Source organism: Amia ocellicauda, chromosome 8 (genome assembly GCF_036373705.1).
Source record: "Amia ocellicauda isolate fAmiCal2 chromosome 8, fAmiCal2.hap1, whole genome shotgun sequence".
In the NCBI taxonomy this organism is placed as follows: domain Eukaryota; kingdom Metazoa; phylum Chordata; class Actinopteri; order Amiiformes; family Amiidae; genus Amia; species Amia ocellicauda.
The window spans coordinates 31012763-31029752 of NC_089857.1; the positions used below are offsets into that span (position 1 = coordinate 31012763).

A 16990-nucleotide genomic window follows, 5' to 3' on the forward strand; every position below is an offset into this window, starting at 1 on the left:
AGAGGGAGACAGGGAGTGTGTGAGAGGAAGAGAAGGAAAGATACTGCTTTTATATATATATATATATATATATAATTATATATATAAAGCAGTATCAAGAGAGATGGAGGCAGGTTACACTTGGGGGATATAACTGCTTTAAAATCACTAGTCCTCTAGGTGACAGACACTAATGCATCCCTGCAAATATGCTGTACTTTCAGCTTGTCATCATGGCTGGGACGGTGCTGCTGGCCTATTACTTCGAATGCACAGACACATTTGGGGTGCATGTCCAGGGTTTCTTCTGTAATGACGCTGACCTGCTGAAGCCCTACCCTGGGGTTGAAGAGGAGAGCTTCATCCCTCCTCTTATCCTATACTGTGTGGTGGCAGCTGCCCCCACGGCAATCGTAAGTACAACTCTTTGATCCTTTCTTACTTTGGAGCTCAGGAGTGCATGTACTGTCCAGTATCAGAGCAGAAAGGTGGAAGGTTTTTTCTTTTGTATAGTTTCTTTCAGAACTTGTCAGTGGGTATGGTTTGAGGATTCTGTGGTATTTTTGCTTTGACCTGCATCTGAGAAGAGCAGAAATCAAAAGACATTCTGTCTGCCTTATGCCATTTATGACTCCATGCGGCCATACTGCATCTCTGTTCAGCTTTGTGTATATATATATATATATATATATATAAAAACATATAGAAATATTGTCTGCTTGTGTTAGAAAACTTTCAGTCTTACCAATTGATAGGAAGCTATACATATTGCATTTGCTCATTAAATGTTTATGCACAGAATAAAGAAGAAACCAAGTTTAATTCCTTTTTGGCTTTTTAATTTCCTTTATGATCAATTGTTTATGATATGACCAACTTTTTTAAGATAAAACATTGAAAGAAAACTTTTCCTTTACAGAAAAACCTCCCACTATATTTTAGTTTTACTTCATTAACAGGGTTTGAGATTTGTGAACTTACTGGTAGATATAGATGAAACTATGCTCAGTCCTGGAGGCAGTTTCATCACCTGAATAGTCAAGAGAATAACGTGAGGACATTGACATTCATTCCTGAAACTGCAATTGAAAATATATTGCCTGCGAAAAAAAATGACATAGATTTTTGCTTGGTCCCAAACATAAGTGAAACAATTGGGCAGTTTAACGATATACATATTAATCATGTGTCCGTGAAGGAATTTACAAAAATATACCAATTGAAGTCATATATATTGATCCTTTATTTTAAGATAATAATGACATTTTAAAGAAACACAAACCTACATTTGGTCAACCTTATGTAGAAAAGAGCTTGAAAACAATATACAAGCCCAGTTTTTATATGGATGTCTCTCACTACTTATCTGCATCATACATGGGGTGCCGACCGAAGAGCACAGAATAAGCATCAAAGGGTATTAAAGTGATCTCATGCCATTCACGAAGTTAACAACAATGCTAAGAAAGCAGAAATGTACTTGCAGAGTAACATTCAATGTTTGTGCTTTTATTCAAAAACATCAGTTACAAATATATTCCTGTCACTTAACAAGCAAAGCCTATTTCAGTGTTGTCTTTGTTACACTTTCCAACAAGGATCATTTACATCTGCAGGACCTGTTCTATTTTCTGCATTTTCTACACTTTCCAATTAATGGAATTAGCAGGCTAATAAGAGACCTATGGCAGGTAATTTAAAACCTGGCAGCTATCCGGGTATTTGTGCTGACCTATTAATTAATGTCTAGCTGACATGACACTATACATCTCCCAAGATCTATAGCAGTAAGCTGGTTAACAACAGCAGGTAGGCATGGATGGACAAGATGTATGGCACTGGATTCCTCAGATTCAGATAGTTTGACTCTTTAGAGGCATGACATATCATTACAAATGCTGCTTTGCTCCAAATAGTGGATACAACCTTTGATGTGTGAATTACTTTTGTAGTGGAACCTTGTAGTGCCACTTATTCAATGGCAGCTGTCTTAAGCTTGCAATATGATACATGTAACAGAATGAATTGAATCCATTCACATCAAGCTTTGTGATTTGTAGGTTTTGTAATATGAATTGACTTCCTCCCTTTTTAAATATATGGTTGGTTGCTAAAAGAGACAAAACATGTTTTATTGCATGCGGAGACAGAATTTTAGACATGCATGGAGTATACTAATGGATTGCTGGTTTCTTGGGATGGAACAATAGATATATGCTCTTGATGTGACTTTCTTCAACCAGTCAGTCCTGAAGAACATGTTTTAACTAGGCTTCATTAGTGTCATGACCAATTTTATAACAGCATCTAGTGTTGTATGCTAGGCTAGTTTTATTGTAGTTTATCCTTCACGGGAGTCTTACCAGTGTACAAGGCAGTCCTATAAAATATCTATAAAAAGTCCTTTAATACTCATTTGTTTGCTAAAAGCAATTTGCACATGTATCATTTTATAGATTGCGAAGTTTTAATGCCAGCTTGCTCCTCCCTTCCCAAACTTAACTAACATATTTAAGTACTCGGGTAACATTCAAAATATGCTCATAGCCTGCAGACCTGCAATGTGAAACTGGAAAGTTTTAGATGTGTCTTGAGGACAATCAGTAGTTCAGCTTTTTGGCAGGTGGTCATCTTTAATAAACAACAATCAAATTTAACAGGTAACAACTAGCATGTAAATCTCCAGTTAATTAATTTTATGAAACAGTAGATCCAGATGTAATCAAGATGTGTTTAGCAATATAAATGTTACTTCTTATGAAGAACATTTTAAGCCTCTGGTAAAAGATTAATGGACAAAATATATAAATCACATCTAGAATTATTTTGGAAAAGTACAGGGAATTTGGACTGTTACATACATAGAAATGTGAATTTGGAATATAAAGACACCTATATGGAAGATATGACAAATTAACAAAACACAAAATGAAACAAACTAAAAAACAAAAACAAAAAAAATAATATAAAAGAGTTTTCAATAGCAGTGGCTACAAAGCCTTGAGTGTTTTCTTTGTATCCCTCCAATATATAAAAGTACATTTAAGTGCCTCTTTGACCTATATAACAAATAGCCTTAGATCACAAATAAAATATACTCTGTTTCATGACAGACCTCAGGCAAAAACAGCACTTACAATGTGTCCTACAAACCTACCCCACATCAGACTTAACCTAGGGAGGCTCACACACTGAATTATGTGCTCTGATGACTACTGGAACAAAGCCTGCTGGGTAAAAACTTATTCTCATCCTAAATTCTATCTTTTCCAAGCAGATGAAATATATACAACCAGATTAGATTTATATAAAGCTCCTTTTAAGTCAAAACATGCTTCACAGCATAAGGGCTAGTTGCACAATTACATATTTATATGCAACATTTAAAATACAGCTTTTAAACATAACCTACAAGCTAAATGTATGTATGTATATATATATATATATATATATATATATATATATATATATATATATATATATATACGAAAGGGACAAGATAAAGGCAAGAGCAATTTACAGTTGGCACAGTGCTATGTTACATATGCTAAATGCATCATTAAAATAGTGTTCTGTCACAAAATATCTGATTTATAATGTTACAATAGGGCATATAGTAAATAGTACAATATACAGTTTATCAGGTAACCAACAAGTTCCACAAATAATAATTTGAACAATTTACTTAAAGATCATGAACTCACGTCATAGTGTGAATTTATGCATGGACACACCAAGTTGACAAATCAGAAAGAATGGGATTGAGCCAGTAATGTGAGGATAGACATTACAGGGTTTATCAGAAATGTAAAGCATAGGGTCTTAGCAGAAATTGTTCCAGAGAGACACAGTGTGCCACCTAAATGTACCATCTGAGACAAATACATTGCCCCTCTGTAAGCAAACATCCTAGTACAAATAAGCTAACTAGTGCAGTTAAATCCTGGGTGTGTGCTTAAGGGTGGGGTAGACATAAGAGACATTTCAGTAAATTGATAGCAGTGCTAACAAGACATAAGTAATCTTTATTACAGGTAGGCCTACAGTCTGAACAGATGTGTCTTGAGTAATCATTGGAAGGTGGTCAGGGACTGGGCCATCCTGAGCTCAATGGGAAGGTTGTTCCAACACTTAGGAGTGAGGATGGAAATCAACCCATTTAGGAAAAGACAATATAACAACCCAGAGAAATTCAAACTTTTTTACATGTAGGTCAGAGCATAAACTGCTGCTGTGGCAAATATGTCCCATCAGTATTCATGCATTACAAATAAAAAGAACACATCCAGAGGAAATTTAGAAGACCTAAAAATACACAAATATGCTTATCTTTATAAAACAGGCTTTATTTTATTTGTTAAACACTGGAAACCAGTTTTGTGGTTATTATCTTCTTTCTCTGTAGTGTTAATTGCAGTCCATTATATAAAGTATATTTGGGTTGCGTGTCTGCATCCATATGATTGGTTGGAATTATCAGACAGTGTTTTACTAACTTGCAGCCATTATGAAACTGTCCCAGGTACTATTAAAGAAAATATACTGTAGCATTCTTTGACAAAATCCATGTGAGCAGCACACTGTTGTTCTCTTTCTACCATCCAATCACTGATTTATTTGACTTGTGGTCAAAGTGCTGTGAAAGACCTGATTTGGATGAAGAATGTGAAAGGAACATTTTGTCTGTTCCTATTTTTACCGGTAGGACTGATTCATCTTTGCTTCTCTTGGTTCTTGGCTGACATTTTTTCCTTACTAGCTTTCAGTTTTTTAATTTGAAATAATTTGCAATAACATGTGGATACCTGTAGTCAAAAGTAAAACCAAGGTTAGAAATCTGACAAATACTGGGTTAATACTTTTTTGCGTCACACTTTAGGCTGTACTTTAGGAAGACAAGGTATTCAATGACTTGACGTCATGTCATTCTCTCTGTACTGAGATAAACGATGTTCGAAAAATTAAAAATTAAAAATCTATTGATTCAAATGTGATTTTATCCAAACTGTGCTGAACAGTATGTAATATGTATATATTTTATAAAACCATATTGCTGCAGGTACCTTTTGATTATATTCATCTTCTGAATATTAAAAACAGTTTTTAACTTGTGTCATATACTTTCTGTATGTCATACTGGTTTTAAGAGTTTAAATATAATAGAAATTCCTTGTAGGCCATGTGATGAATATTACGACATATCTGTGAAAATGTCAGGTTACTGCCAGTATTTCTGTATTACCAGATTACAGTGGGTCCCATGCATGATTTCTACAAATCACTTTGTATTGCATTATTGTATTTTGTAAGTCGCCCTGGATAAACGTGTCTGCTAATACATACATACATACATACATACATAAATAAATAAATAAAAATAATATAATAAAAACATTAAGCACCTTGCTAAATGGAGGTATATGTGTGATTGCTCATACAAAAGACCATTGCAAATGTTAAATGTAAGGACCTTGTTCACAGTGAAAGTATGGTGCACATGCCACTTGATAGCAATCCAGTACATATAGAACTACAGTACTGCAGGTGCATAGAGATGGAGGAATGACAGGAAATATTCCAATCTATAACAAAGTTCATTTGCAATTTTTGGACAAAGTAGAAAGAAGATTTTATTATAGATGAGGAATGTGCATGGAAATAATAGTTAAGTGAAAAAAAAGAGGAAATCTCATGGTACAAATACTCGAATGGTTTTCTTCTGTTCAGTACACAGCTTTTTAGTTTTTTGTTTTTTTCTATGATGAGAGACACCAAAAAAGCAATCCACCAGTGAATACGTACTATTCTCCACAGACACAAGCATGGTTCCATTCTATATCATTACAATATTTTATGTCTTTCTTTAGGAGAACTGGCTATCAATGTATCCCTTGCAGTATTTAAATGTTGCTGGAGAATATAAAAAGGGAAATTGAGCCCTCACTCTGCAAGCAGCTTTTATCACAGAAACGACAGCTAACTCTGCTCATGGCATATTTATGGAACACAAAAAAATGAATAGAAGAATGGACGGAAATAAAAATGAAACATTATTATTATTATTATTATTATTATTATTATTATTATTATGATTATTATTATATTATTATTCCCTACACATTTGTATCTTTTTGTATGTAGCATACTGTACAATGTGGTTATCTTTCAAGTTAGAAGCACTGCCCAAGGGGGAGGGGTTTCCAGCGCGCGCGCTGGAATGTATCGAAGACATTTGTCTATCAAAGCTGCCATTGGCCCTTGTGTCCGTCACTCAAACAGGACCCTTCCACTTCCTGTTTGTGTAAAAGGTGACATCTGCACAAGGACTTCCTCTTTTTGCCCTTCGCCTTGGTTTGTCAAGACAGGTGAGAGCTTCTGTGTTTGTGATAAAAACCTGAAATTGCGTTGACAGTGACAGTGACAGTGACAGTCATGCGCCATGGGGCACGTGCAAATGGTCGTTCCCTGGCAGCCATTGTGACGGCACGCCGTCAACTCTGGCTGTCCCAGGTGAGGCAGGTCCCGGACACAGACAGGACCCGGCTGATGGATGTCCCCATCTCGCCGGGTTCACGTTTGGACCATCTGTGGAGAACATGCTGGCACGCTCCCTCCAGGAGAGAGAGCAGTCGCTACAGTGTACCCCCAAGCAGCACCTCTGGGCCAGGCCCACAGACAACCCGCAGGGCCTAGAAGGCCAGCCCCTAGGCAGCAGCAGCCCCGCCCTCCTGACTCACCGCCAGGCAGGCTCCTGCCCAGGTGTGCCGCGGTAGAGCCAGGCCAAACCCCAGGAGCCGTGGCAAGAGGACGGGCAGCGGACCCCCACACCCCCACCTCCCGCACCGCAGCCCTGAAGTGTTCCAGCAGCCTCTGGCCCACCCATACACCCCCCAGAAACTCTCCAATTGGCACCTCTGCACCCAGGACAAATAATAACAGTTGGCTACTCCCTACACTTCCAGACCCGTCCACCCCCCTTCAGAGGCGTGGTGTGGATGCGAGTGAGAGACCTATTGCAGTGTGTGGCTCTTTGTGTCGAAATCAAAAAACACGTGATCCGTGAAGTGCCCCCTCTGGGGCAGCAAGAGGGGCTCTATTTCCCATACTTCCTAGTGCCCAAGAAAGATGGTGGTTTCTGCCCCATCTTGGATCTGTGTTTCAGGATGCTCACCCTGCACACCATGTCTCAGGCTATCAAGCCTGGAGACTGGTTCACCTTGGTGGATTTGAAAGATGCCTACATTCACATCCCCATTGTTCAGGTGCACAGGAAGTTTTTCTGCTTCACCTTCAATGGCCAAGAGTTCAAGATCTCTGTTCTCCCATTCGGCCTGTCTCTAGCTCCTCGCATTTTTTCCAAGTGCATGGATGCAGTGTTGGCCCCCCAGTATTGGCGTTGCCAGGGCGTCCGCATCCTCAATTATCTAGACGAATGGCCTCGTTTGTTCCATGGAGCAGGTTCAGAGCCACACAAGCCTGATTCTCGACCACCTCTACGAGTTGGGCCTTGTGTCAACTCAGCAGGCGCAGTTCCTCGCCGCGACAGAGCATGTCGAGTGACAGTCACTCAAGTGTGCTGGAAGGTGCTCCGTTGGTGGCAGAGCCTTTCGAATTTACCCCTCGGTGTGCCCTTGGGGCCAGTCTGCCACCGAGTGGTTTTGAAAACAGACGCCTCCAAGCAGGCTTGGGGAGCTGTCTGCAATGGACAGGGAGTCCGGGGCAGTTGGATGGTGCCCGTCAGGGCCCTCCATATCAACACCCTGGAATTATGAGCTGTGCTGTCTCCGTCATTTCATGCTGGCCCTTCGGGGCAGTCATGTTTTAGTGCGGACAGACAACACAGCGGTGGTTGCCTACATCAACAGGCAGGGAGGTCTCCAGTCGCACACACTATATCAGCTAGTGTGTCGTCTGCTTCTTTGGACGCAGCCTCAGCTGCGCTCCATCGGAGCAGCCTACGTCCCGGGCTTCTCCATCACGGCGGCATCTCGGGGAGGCCCCCCGGTGTTGGAATGGCGCCTCCACCCGCTGCTGATTCAACAGCTTTGGGGCCGATATGGCAGGGCAGAGGTGGACCTCTTCACTTCACTCCGTTCGGGATCAGTCAGGGACCCTGGTGATGGACGCGTCTCCTCTACGCATTCCCACTGTTCCCTTTTCTCCCAGTGGTTCAGTTGGCTTCAGTTGAGCCTCAGTAGCCTATCAGGCACTGGCACCTGGCTTTTCTATCCTTGTCTGCCCCTGTTGAGCATGCTTGGGAAAAGCAATGCAGAACCATTTTCCCTTCCTACCGGACTGTGACTTGTATATAGTTCATTCTGTAGGCGGGAGTGCATGTGTTTTAACACCTTTATTACCCCGCCATTGTACATAGTTTCTTTGTCAGCAGGCCTATGGCCCCGCCCTAGCTATGCTAGCTGTGCTGAGGGCTGCTGCTGCTGTATTCAGCGGGAGGCTTTGAATTTACTCTTGTCCCCCGCTGTGTATATAGCTCATTTATTGACATCAGTTGAGTGTCTGTTGCCACTAGCTGCTGGTCGGCGGTGTGTAACTTGCTCCTGTGTCCTGCGTGTGGTGCATGAGCTGGCTCCTGCAGCCCGCAGTGTATATAGTTAATTGGAATAGACAGTTGAGCTTGTCCACTCCTTATTAAGTTGAGCGTGGACGTCTGCTCCTGTTGTTAGCGAGGGCATGTTGTGCCTCGCTATGTATATAGTTCCTTTGCCAGCAGTCTGTGGCCCCACACTAGCATATGCACCCTGTGCTTATATGGTGTGGTCTTGGTATTGGCCCTGCTCCTAGCCCTGGTAGTAAAGTAGTAGGCACAATGTTTCTTGTTGCCCCGTGGATACACCATTCGTTATTTCTTCCCAGTTCAGTGTGACTGCCCAAGGGGCCCCTGTGGCTTCTATCATAGAGTTGGTATGGCTCCTAGTAGGTACGCCTGGGGGCAAGCTCTCTTACCAGCTTGCTGCCTCCTCCCTTGCGACAGTTTGGTTATACAGTAACCCCTCCCCCTTGCGTAGTGCTTCTAACTCGAAAGATAACGATAGGTTGCTTATCCAAGCATGGTTATCTGAGAAAAGAAGCACTGCCCAAGGGTTGCAAGGTTGCACGGGAGTTCTAGCTCCCGGCAAAAAGAGGAAGTCTTTGTGCAGACGTCACCTTTTATATAAACAGGAAGTGGAAGGATCATGTTTGAGTGACAGGCACAAGGGCCAATGGCAGCTTTGATAGACAAATGTCTTCGATACATTCCAGCGAACGCGCTGAAAACCCCTCCCCCTTGGGCAGTGCTTCTTTTCTCAGATAACCACGGTTGCATATGCAACCTATCATTTTCATCCATTGTCTTTTATATGCCTTAAATTCAAAGGAAGCTGAATAAATATGTGGGAGAGTGCTTCATTATATGATTCAGGAAGTATTTTAGCAAGACTATATTTTTACTTGTGTAAGCCACCCACCTCTGAGATGCTAACACTGATTAAAAAGGAACAGGGAAGTCCCTGTAAATGGGACTTGACTCCCTCTGACACATGAGCTAAATCTCGGAGGATGAAAGAGACAGGAGGAACCCTGCTGGAACCAGAGAGAGATCTATATTAGAGTTTCTTTTTTTTTTTTTAGATATGCATATTCAGTTCACAGTGGAACATCTCCCTTGAAACACGGCACTGTTTTAAAGTGTTTGATAGAAGTATGATTATGTAAATTATAATTCCAATTAAGTACCAAACACTGCAGCTAAAGAAAATCGAAGGCTGATATGGTTGTATAGTAATTGTCTGATAACGTGCATAGCAGTTTGCTGTATTTCCAGACTCTTTCTCCCATCACTGAATTCCTTTCCACTATGCAATAACAAGGTAGTTATGGTAACAGATTTTTGTTGTTGTTTTTGTTATTGTTCAAATTATTAATTGGTGATGACATATTTTTCATACAATGGCCAGGAAATCAACAACTGCTGTGGGTGAGCCTTTAAGTGTTAGGTAACTGTGTAATGTGCTAGACTTAGCAGACAGAGGTCTTACCATTGTACAGAGCAACAGAGCACGAATCTACCATTTACCAGGCAATATGTGTGAATAGCTGTTAATCTCAGGATATGAATGACTGTGACATTAATATCAAAGGTGGGAAGGGGCATATGTTCAAACAGAGGTGTTAACTGAGCAGAATTCAGAAATGTTCCGAAACGCTGGAAAATATTAAATAAAAGCTATAAAAATCACGATTTCCTATTGTCAACTCTGTGAATATCCAAAATGTAGAAATGGATATACCAATGCTCCCAAGACCAAGACTACAAACCATGGTGGCAAAGGGAAATAAAAGTTATCTTTCAAGTGGAAAATACTACCCACAGGGGGTGGCCATTGTCATTTCCATAGAAACTCAGTGAATGCAATTGTCTAACAAAGCTGCCTAAAAGCCATCATGGGCATCATGCCGGCAGACCCTTTCCCTGCTACCTGCTTTATCTAGTGGTGCTTTTCATACAACACTTCGCAGCCTGTCGGTAGTATTTTAGACATGAAAGATAATGATTATCAACCACGATTATCTTAAAAAGAGAATACTACCAAAGGTTGTGAGGTCACACGTATTTGTTGCATAATACTTACGTTCAATTTGATTAAAATTTAATTCTGTACTAAAAAAAGTTTGATTGGCAAGATTAGATTAGATGTTAGCAATTTTCTGGATACTTTCAAATTGCTTTATTTGATTCTATTCTGAAGTATATGGTCATTATATGGAATGAGGAAAAATGAGGGATAGGGGTTGTTTTGACCTGTTAAGGCCTGTCTATTTCATTACTGAAGGAGAAATCCAGAATAGGGTTTATTTATGTTTACCAAAGTACATCACTGCTTATCAGAATAACCCAGCTGCCCCAATAGCATTGATGCACTGTATAATATTGCAAAGGCGAAGGAGGCTGCTCCCTGAACACAGAAGCAAGTTGACAGTAATTTCATTCACTTCATTTTATACATTGTTTTTGTAAAACTGATGAAATGTTGAAATTATGAAGAAGCCAAGGCAAGAGCTTTACATTCAAGTCAAAGTATGACATAGGAGGAGTCAGGGTGCAGAATCGTATATTGAAGTGTGTCCCAGTTGCCATCACATGGAGATTCTCCCACTAGATGCACGCATCAGTAGTGGGACTGCACTTCACATAATGAATCACCACTGTTCTCTATCTCAAATTTGATGGTCTCATAAAAGTTTGTGCATTAAGACTCTAGTTCCATGGAAGCATGTCCCATAGTGCTCTTCATGTGTGTATAATATTCCCCATAATAAAGTTTGGAAGATAAATCTCACATAGGCTATGAACTACCATTTCACCTTAAAACAATGACGGCTCTGATCCTTGTGTCATACTGGCTGAAACTAGCTTTAACGAGTGCCTTATGTAGTTTTAAACCACACACACCTGTGTAAAATAACTTGTGTATTCCATTACTGAAAGATTAAGGCTTTTAGAAATGAATGCTAAAGAACTTGGGTAAAAAAATGCTTCTGAAAAGACTTCTCATTATTTACAGGGACTGTGATTACAATTCAGATTTCACATATAGGGAGAGTGCTTCAGAGAAACAATAATGTATGAGAGTAATTTAACACTAATGCATTTCCACACTTCATTTCCTTTCAATTTTTTTTTTCTTTTCTAGCTGTTACTCACAATTTTGTATCAATCATGAACAGTTTTGGCAATGTGAGAGTGCATTTTAAGATGCAGTTTAGATTTTTTCTTTTTATCTTTACAGATTTTTACTGGAGAGATCTCCATGTATTTCATAAAGTCTACAAGGGAAGCTCTTATTGCTCAGGAGAAGACTATTGTGACTGGCGAGTGCTGCTACTTGAATCCTCTAATTCGTAGAATCATACGATTCATAGGTAGGTTATGAGCAGTATTTGTTTTGCAATATGTCCCTGTAAATTCTAGTCTATGGGAACTAGAATGTTTTTTGTTTTTTTGTTTTTTTTGTTTAACGTTCTTTATTAAATTCTACGTCTGGTTTAAAATGTTAAAAATTTGATATTTGATTTGAAAATTAAGAAAAATCTATGTATGTATTAGGCTGTGTGCTCTATAGCTTTGAGCTTGGTTCTTATCATACCAAGGTCGGGGGTTCAGTCACAGTCCTCTTTCATATATTCACAAAAATACCTTTTATTTTTTCAAACATGGACAAAATGTGTTAGGTGATTTTTTTGTAGTCAGTTCAGAAATTACAGGTCATGTTCTGAGACTGAACCCTTACCAAAGGTGAAGTAAACTTATTGTCAGCACTAGGGGCAATGCTCAAAGACAGACACATCCAGAATGATCTCAACATACTAGTATATGCACTGTAGAAAACAAGGTCAATGCCTAAGAAACAGTTAAGAATATATATCATTCTAAGTGCCTGAATTACTGGAGGTCATCAAATAGCAGCCATCATATAACATTGACTGTGGCAATGAGACATGGGATAAGACAGAAGAACCTGCAGTTACATCCTGTGATAAGAATATGAGCTCAAACACTAATCTAAACAGATTTTACTATATGGAACCAAAAAATGCCAGAAGGTCATGCATACAATTCTAAATGCCATTCAGTCAAATATTCAGAATATATTACTGAACAAAATAGTAATTATATAGTTTTATTCTCTTAAAACTACTTTTGTTTTATTATCTTAAGGGTGGGAGAAGGTAAAATCAAGTTGATGGGACAATTAATTTTTCATCTCAGTGAATGAGTGGAGAAAAAACAAAAATATTTATGAAGGTTAGAAGGATTTACAATATAATTTTGCCTTTTTCTCCCCCTGTTGATACTACACATCGTCCCTAGTCACCAGGCACCAAAGCATATTTCGTAAAAAATGTATCAGCAATGTATTTAATGCAGTCTTTCATTGGTTCCTTATGGATTTGGAGTAGCACATTTTAGGTGCTTTACAACAGTCTGTGAGATGCTTGCAGCACTTTTTAATTTTAGACAAAACAAAATAATACAAATTGAAGTAACATTCACAACTGGCTTATTTATTAATGTTTTTATATATATTTGCCGTTACTCAAGTGTGTGTGGGGGGGAAGCTTTTACTGCTGTTACTATTAATTGTATATTATTATAAGAAAAGATTACAAACATATTCACTAATATGGCAGTTTATTTTTCTCTTTTTGTTGTCAGATTTATAAAAATTAAAGGCATTTAGCAAATATTTGTTTTCTTTTTTATTTCAGGGGTATTTGCTTTTGGGCTGTTTGCTACAGACATCTTTGTGAATGCTGGTCAAGTTGTAACGGGAAATCTGGCACCGTACTTTTTAACTGTGTGCAAACCAAACTACACTCGGACGGAATGTCGCTTCAACCACCAATTCATCACTAATGGAAACATCTGCACAGGAGACCAGATGATAATTGAAAGAGCTAGGAGATCCTTCCCATCCAAAGATGCTGCTTTAAGTGTTTACTCTGCTGTATATGTGACAGTGAGTCTTTTACACTCTTAAATACATTAATGCTGAGTAATATGTTGAAATTTGTATTTCAAATATATAAAATATTATATGAATGGTGTGTCTACATAAAGGGTAATGTTTGTAAATCACTAGGGTTAATTTTTTCTTTTTCAGACCTGAAATATATTTTCTGGTTACTGTTATTGTTGCTGTTTTTAAAACTGGTGACGAGCTCAGATAAGAATAGCCTACTTTCTTCTAGTCAAAATGATCAAATGTGGTAAGAACATCTAATTAAAGTCCTGATAATATAATAATGTTATTGAAGTCTAGTTTCAGAGCAGATATCTTGGACAAATATAAAGGACTAAACATTGGACTATAACACAGGTTTACGGTACACAGTAAATGGGTAAAAAAACACCTCTTGAAATATTGTCCTTCTTTTTACAATGGCTTCAATGTATGAATTCTACATCATGTTTTAGAGTGTTATAGCGATTGCCATGTTGTCATAAAACTAAGATACAGAGATACACATTTCCCCCCAAATGCAATTTAACAATACCCAAAACCCATTAGTGTGCTCTACAGCGTCTACAGGTTATGCTTAATTTGTTATTTCTTCTGCAAAATTCTGCAACAATTTTTTCCTTGAATGCATCAGGCTTTATGGCTTGGCTAATTATCCCAAACTTAATATCTCCTATTATCAGTCCCCAATTGACTTTAGCATAATCTCCACTTGTGCCCTGAAACCAACGTCTTTATTTAGTTATGTAGATACAGAATAGTTTCATGTGAATGATTATCACTTGTAAACTTTAAATCAACACACTTAACCATCTGTTTGCTTTTCATTCAGTGATTTGGGTCTGTTTTGTTCCAGATGTACATCACAAGCACTATAAAAACAAAAAGCAGCAGACTCGCTAAACCAGTTCTCTGTCTCGGGACCCTCTGTGCTGCATTCCTCACCGGGCTCAACAGGGTGTCTGAATACCGGAATCACTGTTCAGATGTAATTGCTGGATTCATTTTAGGAAATTCAGTGGCATTATTCTTGGTAAGGAGATATTCTAGTAATCCCCAGACTCACTGTGTTCCAGCATTGCACTCACAATGTTTACGGTGCCAAATCTGCTAAACATTTCAGAAAATGTATGCAACTGATATTTTTCTCAGAGCACTAGATAATTTGACAGTGGAATTATCATTTTCACTGAATGGAACATGACAATATATAATCATCTGCAAATGTAGTGTTGTTAAATAACAGATTGGAATATGTTTGAATATTGATATATTAAAGTAGCTTGAACATCCTGTCTTTCAATTTTTTAGTTTAGTCTTGGTGTCCTCTAAATATTAAATCATCTTTGCATGAATCACTCACTCTATTTCCATGGCCACTAATATTATACTAGTATTCAGAATACTGAATATTATGAAAATACAGGCATGATACACCATATTCAGAATATGAAATGGAATATTCCAGCCCAGAATATTCAGAATATTGAGGGTGGGATATCCCTAATGTAATCAGAATACTAAACAAATTCTGAGACCTGTGAATGGCATATTTCCAATATGAGACAGTACCCACAAAAACATATGTGTTAGAAGAGAGACAGTGTGACTTAAAGCATGAGGACAGGTTCAAGGAAGAGCATTACTTTTGGTCAGAAGATGAAACAAAGTTTTTTAAGGAATTGAAAAGAATTAGACATTACAAAGCACCAATATAGAAACAAAGGTGTACTAAACATTTTAAAAGAGTGACCACAAAATGCATCACACTTAATTTAGTTCCCCACATACCATCACAATCTCAAAATATTACATTCCATTTGTGAAAAAAATACACAAAAATAAAATAAAATGTACTGTTAAATATTAGGCTACAAGAACACCAGATCTCAAACATAGTTTCACTGCTCAGCTTTAGATTTGCAGTTGGGAGCGAGCTGCGCATGTTAATTAATAGCATTCACGGAATATTACTGCTGCCGTTCATACGCGGAATATCAAAAATTCTGATGCATGTAAAATTCCGAATACATATGCCATGTAAATGTACTGACCTGTTGTGTGTTAATCTTTAATTTGAGTTTGCTTTATATTTTGATTTGTGACTTCTTGGTTAACCAGTGACAAAACACATAGGACAGAATTCATGCTTCGATTTCACATTAAGTTTTCCACCACCACCCCCACCACTTCTTTTAGGAGAATACAACAAACACTCAATTGTAAAAATAAATAAACGATAATAATGTATTTATCTTTAATAAATTATTAGATAAACACTCAGAGAATTGTATTTTACACTTTGTGGTTTTTTTTTTCTTAACCAATAGTCATGATCATAATCTTTAGCAAAATAATACTCTTACATCTATGATTCATTTTGACTGAATGTAAAAATGGGGCTGTTTACTTGCAGGGAATCTGTGTTGTTCACAACTTCAAGGGAGTACATGGAACACCTACGAAGCAGAAAACTGAGGATTACCGCGGACTTCCTCTGATGACATTTCCACGAGTTGAGAGTCCCCTGGAAACCCTGAGTGCTCAGGTTTGAAATCAGTTTGTTATGTCATTTTCATTATTGTTGTGGTATTTCAACAACAACATTGTATATGTTTATATATATATATATATATATATATATATATAAAGGCACAATAATGTAAAATAAATATACCAGATGCTAATTGATAACCTCATTATCAGATAGATCAGAACATTTTACTAACAATGGCATTTCTCAATCTATGATTTATAGAACCACTCGGCATCGATGACTGAAGTCACATGACTGAGAGGACAACATAAAGTAACTTTTTCTTCACCTCAACACTTCTAGGCACACAAATGTTTTGTACTGTGTCAAACTGTAAAAAAAGGACAGTATTATGTTGTACCTAGTTAGAAGCTGATGTTTTTTGTACATTTTGTATAAGAGAGTGCTGTAGCTTACCCTAATTTTGTCAGCTTTGAACAATACATGTCGGGATTTATGCATTCCTTGTCATATTTTACATTTCAAAAGTATATATATATATATATATATATATATATATATATATATATACATACACATATATATATATAAGGTTATCGGTGTTGTTTTGTGGTATTTGTACAAGAAAATCTTTTTTTTTTCTGCTTTCTGTAAATCTTTGACAACGATCACCTTTTGTATCCTTTTGTTATCTATGTATAAAATTGAATACTTTGGCCGAATTTGCCTGCAAGTTTTACAGGAATGTTTTTGGTATTCATATATTTTTGTTTAAGAAAAAAACAAAAACTTCACTTTGTGACACATTATTGTTTTTTGTTTTTCTTATTTTTTTTTTAAACTTCAGCATGGAAGTAAACAAAACTGTTTGAATAGTAAAACAACATATTTCTATATTGTTTTCCTAAAAGTTAGTATTTCCTCTGAAATGCTGTATATTTTTTTTCCTAATTTTTATTTGTCCACAGAAATAAATACAATCTGTAGCACA

General features: G+C 37.8%; 1 protein-coding gene across 2 annotated transcripts in view; it reads left to right on the forward strand.

Annotated features, from left to right (window-relative positions):
* The window catches only part of plppr1 (phospholipid phosphatase related 1), a 72758-nt gene extending 55768 nt beyond the window's left edge, over window positions 1-16990 (forward strand). The window contains exons 3-8 of one of the 2 annotated variants that reach the window (XM_066711048.1): window positions 204-392; window positions 11769-11901; window positions 13249-13499; window positions 14359-14535; window positions 15919-16050; window positions 16261-16990. In XM_066711048.1, the coding sequence (XP_066567145.1) occupies window positions 204-392; window positions 11769-11901; window positions 13249-13499; window positions 14359-14535; window positions 15919-16050; window positions 16261-16293 (915 nt within the window). In that variant the 3' untranslated portion in view covers window positions 16294-16990. Of the gene's footprint in view, window positions 1-173; window positions 393-11768; window positions 11902-13248; window positions 13500-14358; window positions 14536-15918; window positions 16051-16260 lie in introns of those variants that run through there. The other variant, XM_066711049.1, reaches the window with a different exon arrangement.